The 14,522-nt window shown below is 40.6% G+C and overlaps 1 protein-coding gene across 1 annotated transcript; it reads left to right on the top strand.

The window, feature by feature from the left end:
* Positions 1-283: 283 nt before the first annotated feature.
* LOC111377743 lies at positions 284-3,300 on the top strand. Its single transcript, XM_023000867.1, has 6 exons — positions 284-361; positions 467-532; positions 643-1,407; positions 1,526-1,914; positions 2,107-2,342; positions 2,549-3,300. The coding sequence occupies exons 1-6, from the start codon at positions 284-286 to the stop codon at positions 3,298-3,300; spliced, it is 2,286 nt and encodes a 761-aa protein (XP_022856635.1).
* Positions 3,301-14,522: the final 11,222 nt, after the last annotated feature.

The raw sequence follows: 14,522 nt of genomic DNA on the forward strand, positions 1-14,522 counted from the left end.
AATAAAAGCATGGCAGATTCAATTCTTCAATTCAGGAATTTTCATGGTATCAGAGCCATATTCTCTGAATTGAACATCCCTCTCCAGCCTATTCTCTCAATTTTTTCCTCGCTCTATTCATCTTTTTTTCCTTCTTTCATCACTGTCATCTCGTGATCATTCTCTATGATGAAATATGGTATAACAATCAAACGAGAAAGCTCCAACTCCAGTCAGGAAATTCCAGTGACCGGAAACATTGGAGATAACAGCGGTGTTATTCCAATCACAAGTCACAAGCTGAATGGGCACAATTTCTTGTAGTGGTCTCAATCCGTTCTCATGTTTGTCCGAGGAAAAGGCAAGGATGATCATCTCACGGGTCTCTTGGCCTCACCAGGAGAGAAAGACCCCAAATATAGATCATGGAAAGCCGAGGACGGCATGGTTATGCCCTAGTTGATCAATTCCATGATCAATGATATAGGTGAAAATTTCCTTCTATATGGTACTGCCAAGGAGATTTGAGATGCTGCAAAAGAAACTTACTCTAGTAATGAAAATACGGCCGAATTGTTTGGTGTGGAGACGATCCTTCATGATCTCCGACAAGGCGAATCTTCTGTTACCCAATCCTAGAATAATCTAACTCGTTATTGGCAGCAGTTAGATATGTTTGAAGAGCACACTTGGGAAAGTCCAAATGATGGAATTCAGTATAGGCGGATCATTGAGAAAAAACGGGTGTTAAAGTTTCTAATGGGACTTAACAAAGATTTGGATGAGGTACGTGGAAGGATTTTGGGCACAAAGCCTCAAACAAGTCTAAGAGAAGCCTTCTCGAAGGTAAGAAGAGAAGAAAGCCGAAAAATGGTGATGTTGGGAACTCCAAACAATCAGCCCACCACGGAAGGAATAGCCCTAGCCATACGCGGCCCTCAACCAAGTAACCCAAATAGCAGGATAAAAAAGGGGAGGCCCTGGTGTGATCATTGCCGAAAACCAGGGCATACCAGAGAAGCATGTTGGAAGCTCCATGGGAAACCAGCCGATTGGAAGCCCTCACGCTTATCTCATGAAAGTCGCGGCAATGCCACATCCTCAACTAATGAAAATGGCACTTCTGAACCAGTTCTCTTTAACAAAGAGCAACTTGAACTTCTACAGAAGATGATTAGCCAATCCATTAGCTCTTCCACTGTCGCTGCGGGATCCCTGGCTCAGAAAGGTAATTTCTCAAAAGCCTTAAATGTTTACAGGGAAAGAAACAATATTTGGATTATTGACTCGGGAGCATCAGATCACATGACGGGTGATAAGACTCAACTTATTGAGTTTAAACCTTGCAAAGAAAATCACCTAGTCAAGATTGCAGATGGGTCTATTTCAAAAGTAGAAGGCTATGGTTCGGTTACAATTTCTGAGACTGTCACTTCATTCTGTCTTACTTGTACCAAACCTTAATTGTAATCTACTTTCAATCAGTAAACTTACCCGGGATAAGAATTGTGTTGCTCAATTTTTCCAAAATTTTTGTGCATTTCAGGACTCGGATTCGGGGAAAATGATTGGCAGTGCTGAGGTGTACTCGGGACTCTATCTTCTCAAGGGCGACCATCCTTTGGAGGAACAAGCTCACAAGGCAGTCTCTTTGAGTCAGTTTCACAAAAGTTGTTTTTCAGCAAATAAGGATAGTGAGATTATGTTATTACTCTATCGACTAGGGCATCCTAATTTCTTTTATCTTGAAAAACTGTTTCCTTCATTATTCAGAAATAAAAGAGGAATGAATCTTCAGTGTGAAGTGTGTCAGTTTTCAAAACATATTCGTAATTCTTATCCTAGTCGTCCATATAAAGTAACACACCCTTTCTCAATGATTCATAGTGATATCTGGGGACCATCTAATATCAAAAATATCACTGGGGCACGATGGTTTGTATCTTTTGTCGATGATCACACAAGAATTACTCGGATATTTCTTATGAAAGAAAAATTTGAAGTAGAGCAAATTTTCAAAAATTTCAATGCCATGGTCCAAAATCAATTCAAAACACAAATCCAAGTTTTCAAAACAGATAATGCAAAAGAATATTTTAAATTTGTTTTGAGTGATTATTTGAATAGCCAGGGCATAATTCACCAAAGTTCTTGTGTTGATACCCATGAACAAAATGGGATTGCTGAAAGAAAGAATAGGCACCTCCTTGAAGTTGCTAGGTCGTTGATATTCACTACTCATGTCCCAAAACACTTCTGGGGAGAAGCTGTCCTTACGGCAGCTTATTTTATCAATAGAATGTCATCTCGTGTCCTAAAATTCCAAACTCCAAGTCAAGTTCTTCTTAAAACATATCCAGAAAGTTGCATAATCACCACCATTCCTCCAAAAATATTTGGATGTTAAGCCTTTGTTCATGTATATCCTCATAATAGGAGCAAACTTGATCCCAAAGCAATCAAATGCATTTTCCTTGGATACTCACCAAGTCAAAAAGGGTACAAATGTTACTCTCCTATCACAAGAAGATTCTATAACTCAATAGATGTTACTTTCTTAACTCAATAGATGTTACTTTCTTTGCGGAACAACCCTATTACACCAAAACCAATGTTCAGAGGGAGAGTACATCAAAAGAACATCAGTTTTGGAATATCATTGAAAACCAACAACCTTCTCCTGCCGAAAGTCCATCTCAAGTTCCTTCCATTGTCGATGAATCTCCAAATCTTGTCATCGAGTCTCCTGAATCTCCTGTCAAAACTCTACCTCAAAATCCTCCCGACCCTTCTGCCAAAAATAGTGAGCTTTGTATTTACTCCAAGGGAAATTGGCACCAAAAGGAGACGGCACAACGAGCACTTCCTGAGCAACTCCATGAGTCTGAACCAACTCCAAGATCATGTGAAACATCACAAGATAACTCTCATTCAGACTCTTCTCCTCATGAGTCACCTGATAGTCGGCCCATTGCCTTAAGAAAAGGAGTGAGATCTTGCACAAATCATCCTATTTATACCTACTTATCTTACAGAAGATTATCTCCAGAATATAGTGTTTTTGTCTCCAGTCTTAACAAGATACAAGTTCCCAACAACATTCATGAAGCCCTGGAGATACCACACTGGAAGGCTGCCATTATGGAAGAAGTTCGGGCCTTAGAGAAGAACAATACATGGGAGATAGTGGACTTGCCACGAGGAAAACGACCAGTGGGCTGCAAATGGATATTCACTGTAAAACATGAAGCTGATGGAAGTGTAGAAAGATTCAAAGCCCGACTAGTAGCAAAGGGATTCACAGAGTCCCTATGGTATTGATTATTAGGAGACGTTTGCCCCAGTTGCTAAACTCAACACTATGAGAGTGCTCCTATCCCCTGCAGCCAATTTAGATTGGCCATTATTTCAACTTGATGTCAAGAATGCCTTCTTTAATGGAGACCTTGAAGAAGAAGTGTACATGGAGATTCCTTCTGAGCTAGAAAATCAAGCTACAAATAATAAAGTCTGCAGGCTCAGGAAGTCATTATACGGGTTAAAACAATCTCCTCGCGCCTGGTTTGATCGTTTCTCTAGGACAATGAAGAAATTTGGCTATTTGCAATGTCAATCAGATCATACCCTGTTTATCAAACGATCAACTCAAGGAAAATCATCCATTCTCATTGTCTATGTAGATGACATCGTTCTCACGAGGGATTTCTTTGAAGAAATGGATAGACTGAAGAACTTTCTTGTGAAAGAGTTTGAGATCAAAGACCTAGGGAAACTCAGATATGTTCTGGGGATGGAAGTATCTCGAACAAAAGATGACATATCAGTCTCTCAGCGAAAGTACATTCTGGATCTCCTAAAAGAGACAGAAATGCTCGGATGCAAGCCCGCAGATACGCCCATGGATCTGAATATAAAACTAGGAAATGGGAAGAACATGACACCAGTCGACAAAGGGAGATATCAACGACTCGTTGGAAAGCTTATCTATCTCTCACACACTAAACCTGACATTGATTTCTCAGTTTGCGTTGTGAGCCAATTCATGAACAATCCTATGGAAGAGCATATGGCAGCAGTCTACAGAATTCTTAGGTATCTCAAGATGACTCCAGGCAAAGGTCTGTACTTCAAGAAGAACGCAAAGAGGAGCTTAGAAATCTTCGCTGAAGCAGACTGGGCAAGCTCGATTACTGATCGAAGATCCACGTCAGGGTATTGCATCTTCGTATGGGGAAATTTGGTCACTTGGAGAAGTAAGAAACAAACTGTAGTTTCAAGGAGCAGTGCAGAAGCCGAGTTCAGAGCTATGGCACATGAAATTTGCGGGGGAATGTGGCTTAAAAGATTACTGAAGGAACTCAGAATTCAAGATGAAGAGCCATTACACATGTACTGTAACAATCAAGCTACAATAAGCATAGCTAAGAACCCTGTTCATCACGACAGGACTAAGCATGTTGAGAAAGATCGCCATTTCATCAAAGAAAAGATAGAAGATGGGATAATTCTGCTGCAATACACGCCAACAAAACACCAAATAGCTGACATTCTGACTAAGGCCTTGCCTAAGTCCAACTTTGAGGATTTAAACACCAAGCTGGGTATGACTAACATCTACTTGCCAGCTTGAGGGGGAGTGTTGAAAATCCACTAGTAATATAGCTGTTGTACAGCTACTGTTTTCCTAGATTCAATCTTTCCGTATTTTGTTTTTTCCTTAATTAGTTGATTGAGTAAAATCAGGAATTATGTACCTTGATTTTCTCTACTAATTACAGCCTAAGAATTAGCTGGGTTGTTAGAAATAAGGGCAGAAATCACTCAGCCCTTTTTTATATAATGACATCTTTGTATCAGAATAAAAGCGTGGCAGATTCAATTCTTCAATTCAGAAATTTTCAGGGAGCATATTTAGCTCCAGATGTCCTAAAAATTTGCAATGTTTATTCCTTGCAATGCAAATTTGTTTGGTATAGAAGAAAAGGTGTTGTGACATAGAATTTTGAAGGAAGAGAGTTTTGAGTTGAGGGATGCATCGGTATGGTTCTATACATTTAAGAAGTTTAGGGGTATTCCTTTTTCTTTAATTGTTTTCAATTCGGAAGAAGTATTTTCATCTTGATGATTAATTTAGTGTATAGATATCTTGCCCTTCATGAATTGTAGACATATTTCCTTGATTAATATATATTTTTTTTAATGAAAAAGATTGATCACAGAAAAAGTTTGAACAGTTCAGATCCTTTAACCATCATTTCATATTGGTTACAGTCCTTGGTCTTCTTGCTATCTAATCAATTATGCTATTACTTACAACCTTTTAACATTTGGTGAGATAGAGAAGCAATGCTTAATATCCTTCTATGTTTATAAGTGATGATGTATAGTTTTTCCATGCCACCGCATATTATCTTCATTGATTGGAAATGGAGTTTTCCATGAACAAGTAGCTAACCAAAAAATTTCAAGCGTCAAATAATACCTAAGTAATTCCAAGACCTCCCTAATAGAAATCCTCAGCCTGTAAGTTTAATTGTTCCTGATCCATTAAATAGTAGTTTAGATAAATTGATGTTGAAATAGTTCGAAAATGCAATATTTTGACAGAGTATACAACCAAGAAGAATAAATCCCGATATTTTCACAGGAATTGATATGAAGAAATACAATCTAACGAGACAGAGTTAGTCCACTTCGATTATGATTTATTTGGTAATCCTTATAGCTAAGTATTTAGTCATCAAGGGAAACAATCACTTTTCCGAAATTGCTAAGTGCACTAGACATAGGATATTTTGGTCGTGTAATTGACTTAAGAGTGATCTACCTCTCCTTCTCCTAACCGATTCTGACTAATAAAGGTGTATATCGGTTCAAACAAATGGATCTTCTGAAACTTACAAAACTTGACACCGGATGGAGCTCCCCCCACAATCCAAATTAACCCAGCCAACACCCATACCTATCGGCACTGGCGACCAACTGTCCGGTAGGCACCACATAACCGGCCTCACGCCACAAATCAGCCCCTCCAACCACGTCCTTCACACACAAGCATCGGCCATTGTTGGAAACCCTAGCGCCGCCAAGAAGATTCCGCTAGATCTTGCCACGTTTCGAGGAAACGCCTCACCGGAGGCCTTAGCAGAGACCGGCGACCCCAGCAGGAGTTCTGCCCCCCACACGCGCCGCTCCGGCTGTGCGTCTGCCGGCACGTGTGGCCAACGCGCCGTCGCCGGAAAACCTGCAGTGGCAGCTTGCTGCTCCGAGATCAATTGATTTGTCTGTTCCTTCGTTTGATGAACAGCTTGTACACAATCAGGGGAAAAAATTGGCGGATGTACGTAGTATGGTATTCAATCATCGTTTCAGAGTGGAGGCGAAGGACTTCCCAGTATCTATTAACGATTCCGGCACTGTTAAGTTGACAGAATGGGGTTCGAAGTTATCGGATTCTGATGTAGGGTGAATAATAAAGAAAGAGGAAGGAATGTGGAGGAGAAACAGAGAGAAGGGAGAAGAGGAAAAGAAACCAGGGAAAGAGAGGGGAGGGAGAAAACGGCTGCAAGCCACCAAAAAATACTTCAATTCTAAATCATCATCGAGACACTAAATCATCATCAACTGTCTCAAATGAGAAACAAAACAGAAATAAATAGCAGAACACAAACCCTAAAGAGAAGGGTTTGGGCCAAACCCACTAAACAAGCCCAATAACGAAAATATAAACAATAGTCCAAATAAAATATAACTAATAGTCCAAATAGAAAATAAATAATAAATGGATGTCCGCATCAACTCTCCCGGGGTGGGAGAAAAACTCGACCCTGTCGAGTAGATAAAGTAGAATGTTGCACTGAATCTGATGCGAAAGGCTCCAAGTCATGCCACGGGGGACGATCTTTCTCGATAACTAAATACCGAAACTCCACAAATGATAACAAGGATAGTTGTAGCTTATCCTCAAGGATATGATTCAACCAAGGAGGACGATCTTTCTTTGTAATTACATACCGATACTGAACTCCCAATAGTAAAAATTCATGCCACTCATCCCCGAAATCTTCCTCATTGGTCAACACAACCTGTTTATCTAAAATAGCATCAATTACATCTTTGTGTGCTGTGACAATGTTATTGGAGTGAAAATGGTAATATCTTTAGGTTGGGGATCCACATAAGGAAGTAGAAAAGGATCATCAAGGAAATTAAAAAGGCCTTTGTAAGTAACTAAGTCTTCAATATGTAAAGTAGAGTGGTGGCCAAAATGTGATGAAAAATTAATGACATGTGCGTATGGACCAACATGCTTTAAAACTTTAAAAGGACCAGCACTACCGGCTTGCAATATAACATAGTCCCCAGTATGAAATTGAAAATATTGTTTATGCAAATCAGTTTGAAGTTTATATAATGCATTACTTGCGTGAAGTTGTTTATTAATCTTAATATGCAAGTCATGAAGATGATGCACAAATGCTTCAACTGATTTCGACACACTAGCATGTGGGGACATGGAAATAAGGTCTAACGGCCGCCTAGACTTATAACTATAAACAGTTTCAAATGGATTCAAACCTAGAGACCGATTTACAGAATTGTTATACGCAATTTGAACAGTTGGGGGAATCAAGTCCCAATTTCTAAGATTTTTCTGGACTAGAGATTTGAATAAATTGCCAGGACTTTGGTTAACGACTTCATTTTGACCATCAGTTTGAAGTTGGTCAGTAGTGGGGAATGTTGATTTAATGCTAACCACAGGCGATTGGATTCTCCAAGGGTGGCCAGCGAAATCATCAAGCTCTTTGAGTTGTGCAAGGGTATGACATATAACATGTGACCGAGAGTTGTCAGAAACAAGGGGTATAGTATCTAAAGTCTCGGGAAGAGTCTGGAGTCCACCTAAAGAAGTGTCCTCACTATCATCCAAGTCATCAAAATCTTCAAATTTAGGTTCATAGACTAGATCTTCTAATGGCATATCTATTACATTCTTTTGTTCTTCCATGACTAAGGTTCGATTAATACATTTGGAAGAAACGTGGCCAAAATCTTTACAGTTGACGCACAACAAGTGAGAAGAAGACCTTGAAGTTTCAGAAATTCTATCCTGATTTTCTAAGATTGGAGAATCATTAGAAGGGGGAGGTCCTAGAAGGGACTTAACGGGAGGAGGTGGAGCCAATGAAGCCAAATGATGATTATCAAAAATTTTACCCTTATTTTTCAAAATTGGAGGAACATCAGATGGGGGAGGCCCTAGAAGGGACTTAACGGGAGGAATTAGAGCCAATGACACTGAAGGATGATTGTCAATATGCTTTCTACATGGAAAAGGAGATTGTGGACTATCACGACCTTTACAATTATTTTTCCAAATAGGAGGAACATTAGACGGAGACGATTTTATGATAGACTTATGATGAGGTGACGCTAATGAGATGGGTGAGCGACGATGACCACGCTTTTCATATGGAGTACTAATAATCAACTCATAATCTCGAGCTAAAGAGTAAGCGTGATCAAGAGTAGTGACACCTCGAAGGAAAAGCTCGCGCTTAAGATCATCTCTCAGACCTTGGCTAAACCTACTCAAAGTCGTGCTCTCATCCTCAATTAAATGACATTTGATTCGAAATTCCTCAAATTGCGCGATATACTCAGTCACTAATTGATTTCCTTGTTTAAGGGCATTCCATTGAGTAAGAATTTCAAAATTATCTCGTTCTCGCTCACGAATCTGATCCCTATTCCCATCCCTATCCTTACGATCGGGTCGAAGGTATTTTTGATTACCTTGTCGACGATGTTGTCTATTATGGGACACCTTAAAATTATTAACATCAATCGAATGAGGGATGTGTTTAAAATTTTTCGAACTAACAGATAGGGCCTTACTCTCTTCAAGAGTAGCGGTCATTTGAGTTTGAATAGCCGCTATTTGTCGGGTAAGTGCATCGAATTGTGAGGGGTTCATGTTTAAGGCACTAGAGCTAGAAGTGACAAGATGACCAATATGTAACTATATGCAAAGCAATACTACCTAAATGAAATGCAATAGAGAGATCAATATGCATCAAGGACCAACGATTAAAACATCAATTTGAAATTCTCTCTCTCTCTTTTCTTCCCTTCCAAAAATGCAAGTTAATAGTGCTGATACTTGTAAATAATAAAGTAAGGGTCCAATGCTTGTTAAGATCAAATGGTATTGTCAAGATTTCCAATCAGGTAGATAAAAGAGATAACAATGACACATCAATTCAGTGAGATAAATGGGGCAACAATGGCAAGTCAATTCAATGAGTGATTCCAGTCAAGTGAAGTTTGAGGCCAAAGTTGTGATAGTAACAGCAACACAAAGAATCTAAGTGATGCACTTTTAAAATAAAACAGCAGTATAAACCAATGAGAATTAGGAGATAGCAACTCCCTGTAGTTTAGTTTTGATTATTTGTATGCCGCTTGATTTGAATTGCGAACTTATGTGCCCCAACTATGCTTCTATTCTTCCCTTCGTGTCCAATGGTTTTAACTTCTGTTGACTGTAACTTGTGTTGGCTCTGGTGTGGACGTAAACTGAGTGTGGTGACTGTGGCTTTTAGATTGTTGAGATGGACGAGGAAATATATGAGTGTGGTAACTGTGGTGGAAGTGTATGATCTTGGGTTGGTGGTGGTGGCCTATGGCGATGAAGCGGTAGTGTTCTAGATGCCTGGGTACAATAGATAATGAAGTGGTAGCGTGATGGTGATTAGAGGCGATGGCAGCAAGAGAGTGGTTGTGAGAGAGGAATCGGATGAAACTGTGAGGTATTTGATGTTAATTGATTGGTTATAATCGGGCTTGGTCGGATATTTGGGACTGGGCCAGATGGGAAGGGGTTTAGATCTTGTTATAGAGATGGGCCAGTTTGGGTTAGTGTTTGGAGAGTGGGCTTGGGTCGTAGAGAGTAGGCTGGGTTAGTTGGGCTAAATATGTGATAAATGGGCTGAGGATTGGGTTATTGGCCAGGTTGGATAATTGGGCTGATGTAATGGCCTTATTGGGCTGAATATGAGATGTGGATAATGGCCTCTAGGACTTGGGCTACTTATGATTATGTGGATGTAGATTGAGTCTGCGTAACGGGTTAAATGATTTGGAGACTAGAATATTTGACCGGGTGTTATAATGGGCTGTTTGGATTAATAATTGATTGTGTGTATGGATTAGGGTTTGCAGGAAGTAGCAGCAGTAACATAACAACTCGGATTTTTTTTCCCCGCGGATGAACAGTACCAGGGAACAGTTTTTTTTTTTTTTTGACAGATCGCAAAACTGAAATTCTGGGCGTAACAGTACCCGCAATGAACAGTATTTTTTTTTTTTTAACCTAGGAAGGAAAACTGCTATCTTCCAACAAATCCTTTTCGTTTCTGCTGTTCAACAAGTTTTGGGAAAAGGGAAAGAAGAAAATTTTGAATTATAAGAGAAAAATACCCAAGATTTAGTTCTGATACCAAATTTGATGTAGGGTGAATAATAAAGAAAGAGGAAGGAATGTGGAGGAGAAACAGAGAGAAGGGAGAAGAGGAAAAGAAACCAGGGAAAGAGAGGGGAGGGAGAAAACGGCTGCAAGCCACCAAAAAATACTTCAATTCTAAATCATCATCAACTGTCTCAAATGAGAAACAAAACAGAAATAAATAGCAGAACACAAACCCTAAAGAGAAGGGTTTGGGCCAAACCCACTAAACAAGCCCAATAACGAAAACATAAACAATAGTCCAAATAAAATATAACTAATAGTCCAAATAGAAAATAAATAATAAATGGATGTCCGCATCAGATTCAATCTTTATGGGAAGGTATGGTGCTATTTGGATGGTGAATATGGTAGACAGATTGAGAATGAGAAGTGAATTTGAGGACTGTGTCTTTAAATTCAACGAGTCTTTAAGAGCTTTCTTGGCACAACGACGTGTGAACCGTCGAGGTAGATATTTGATGATAGCACAATATGGAGAGAGGCGTCGGAAAGGAGTTGTCGTGATACCAGAAGGTGCAAATGGAGAGGGATGGGCGTCGGTCTCGTAGGTGTTTCAAGTAGTTGTTGACTCATTTGTTGCTAGGGATAAGGCCAAACGACAAATGGTGAATGAACGAAACAGACAAAGGATGACTTATGCAGAAATTACAGCAAACTCACAGATCTCGGAGCATGCCAACCAAAGGATGCTACAGCAAAAGGAAAGGACAAATAAAGTCGGTGATAACGAAGGTCATGACATTTGTTTGAGTAAGGCTGAAATAATGGCCCGTGCCCAGGAGTTGAAAGGAGCATTGGATGAATTACTTAGGCTGGTTGGAAGCGGGCCTGAAATGGACCCCATGAAATTGGTACGCTGTCACAAGTGTGGGGTTGAGTTGGATGAGGATCAAACCGGTGAAATACACGTATCGGGATTGACTCATGAGGAATTACAATCAATTACAGAACATGAAAAGCAGGGAAGAGATGAACATTGTGATTCTCAGGAGAGGATGGAAGCGGGGTATCATAAAAACGATGACGGGGTTGACTTTGTAGGGGTCAACCGGAATGAAGTAGACACGGGGATTGTAGTTGAACGAGAGGTGGAACCGCTGTCCAAGGAAGGGGAGTTTAGTATGGTGAACTTGGAGACATTGACAATGGACGCTGTGAAAGAAAACAACGCTACACATTCGACATCAAGGATTATGAACATCTATAATAGGAGAACAAAAGAAAATGATATGGGGACCGAAAAAGCTTTGGTATTGTAGGTAGATTGTGCCAAGAAACGAGAAAGCGACAGTAACATTATGCCAGTGGTGGAAGAGAAAGAACGGTCCTTTGATCATCTTGAGGGCTATCACGGTGAGGATACTTCAGAAGCTGATGTGTTAGTAGTTGGTCACCCACCTTCGAACTGGGTTCTACAAAAAATTCAGGAATTCAGTAAGTTGGTTGGCGTGTCATATGATGGGTATGAAAGTAGATTGTTACAATTATTCGAAGAGCTGGAGACTAATAGGGGACAAGATATCAGTACACATGGAAGTAAATTAAGAAGAAAGGGTGATCGCGAACTTAAGAGGCTCGAATGGTCAGTAAACTATGCTGGTAAGGGTGGCGAGTCCAAGAAAGGAACAATGGGGAGGGGTTACGGAGTGTTATAATGATGCCAAAACTCATTAGCTGGAACGTAAGAGGGCTCAATGAGGTTAGTAAAAGGCTTGGTGTTCGACATTTGCTAAGGGGATGGAGGGCAAATCTTGTTTGCCTACAAGAAACTAAGATGGAGTTTATCTCGAGGGCGGTGATTCGTAGTTTGGGGGGGGGGGAATCATGTAGGATATCAGTTTTTGGGATCATCAGGGGTTTCAGGAGGCGTGTTGGTGATGTGGGACACTAGAGTGCTTGAGATGAAGGAGGTGAGTATAGGGGTGTTCTCTATATCGATTTCTTTCAAAAATTGCGAGGATGGATTTCGGTGGATGTTCACAGGATTTTATGAGCCTAATTCTGATGACGGTAGAGTGGGCTTGTGGGATGAATTGGGGCTTGATGGAATCTTCCTACATGTATTGGGGGTGATTTCAATGTGATTTGATTTCTTTCGGAGAGGTCGAGTGGTGGGAGACTAGCTAGGGCAATGGAGGAGTTCTCAGATTTTATTAGGGAGAATTTGTTGGTAGATTTACCTATGATTGGGGGAGATTTTACTTGGTCATCTAATCGGGATCGACCCGTCTTGTCTCGTATTGATAGGTTCTTGATTTGTGGGGAGTGGGAGTCCAAATATTCAGATGTCACTCGGAGAAGATTGGGGAGGGTGTACTCGGATCATTTTCCTATTATGTTATCTGGGAATAGGAGGGGTGGTGGAAGAAGATCTTTCAGGTTTGAGAAGATGTGGTTGAAAGTAGAAGGTTTTAGGGAGCGAGTACAGACGTGGTGGTCATGAAGTTAGTGGGTCTCGCTGTTTTGTATTGGATCAGAAGCTAAAGGCGTTGAAAGGGGACTTAAAGAAATGGAATGAGGAAGTTGTGGGCAATGTTAACTGTAGTAAAAATCAGTGTCTGTTAGAGATAGAGGAGTTGGATAGGCGGGAGGAGAGTCAAGGGTTGGCTGGGGAGGAGAAGGAGAGACATAGAGTATTAAAGGAAGAGATGGAGAGGTTGGTGGAGATGGAGGAGATTACTTGGCGACAGAAATCTAGAGTTACTTGGTTGAAAGAGGGGGATAAATGCACTAAATTCTTCCACAAGGTCGCCAATTCTAATAGGAGGAACAACTCCATCATAGTTTTGGAGGTGGACGGGGTTACATATGAGGAACCACAAGAAATTGGAAGCCAACTGATGAATTTTTATCAGAACCTCTATCGGGAGCAATTTGAATGGAGGCCAGAATTGGAGGGATTGCACTTTTCTACTACGGAGGATGATGCCCGACGGATGGAGAGACTATTTGGGGAGGATGAAATTAAGGAGGTAGTGTTTAGCGTGAACGATGATAAGGCTCCGAGACCGGACGGTTTCTCGTTCTCATTCTACAAGGCGTGCTGGGATGTGGTTCGACCGGACATTGTGAATACTTTATCTTATTTTTTTGAACGTGCGAGATTCCAGAGAAGTTATGACGCTACATTTATTGTGCTCATCCCTAAGAAATCGGAAGCGACTGATATTAAGGACTTTCGCCCCATTAGCCTTGTCAGTGGGATGTATAAGATTATTGTGAAAGTCCTGGCAAACAGATTAAAGGAGGTGCTGGGAAAAGTAGTGTCCAAGTTTCAAAATACATTTGTAAAAGGGCGTCAGATTTTAGAGTCTATGCTTATAGCGAATGAATGCTTAGATTCAAGAATGCGTCTAAGGGCCCCAGGGATGCTTTGTAAGCTAGATATTCAAAAGGCTTTCGATCATGTAAATTGGGGATTCCTGTTGTATATGCTCAGGCGCTATGGCTTTGGGGATAAATAGTGTAAATGGATTCAATTCTGTATTTCTACTGTTTCATTCTCAGTTTTGGTCAACGGAACACCTGAGGGTTATTTCCGGAGCAGTAGAGGCTTGAGACAAGGGGATCCATTGTCCCAATTGTTATTTGTCATTGTGATGGATGCTTTCAGTAGGATGATTGAAAGAGCCGTGAGAGCGGGTTTGATAAGGGGTTTTATGGTTGACCAATTGCAAGTGTCCCATTTGTTATTTGCAGATGACACGTTGATCTTATGCGATACAGATGTTGAACAATTCAGGAACTTGTGCCGTCTGCTCCTATGCTTTGAAACGGTGTCTGGTTTGAAAATCAATTTTGGGAAGTCTGAAGCTATTCCAGTAGGGGAGGTCGATAATGTGGAGGAGCTGGCTAATATATTGGGTTGTAAGGTTGTGTAGCTGCCGATGTCATATCTAGGGCTCCCGTTAGGGGCACGATTTAAAAGTACCCATATCTGGAATGGTATTGTGGAAAGGATGGAGAGAAGGTTAGCACGGTGGAAGTGTATGTACCTTTCTAAGGAAGG

Source organism: Olea europaea, unplaced genomic scaffold, assembly GCF_002742605.1.
Source record: "Olea europaea var. sylvestris unplaced genomic scaffold, O_europaea_v1 scaffold1714, whole genome shotgun sequence".
Lineage (NCBI taxonomy): Eukaryota > Viridiplantae > Streptophyta > Magnoliopsida > Lamiales > Oleaceae > Olea > Olea europaea.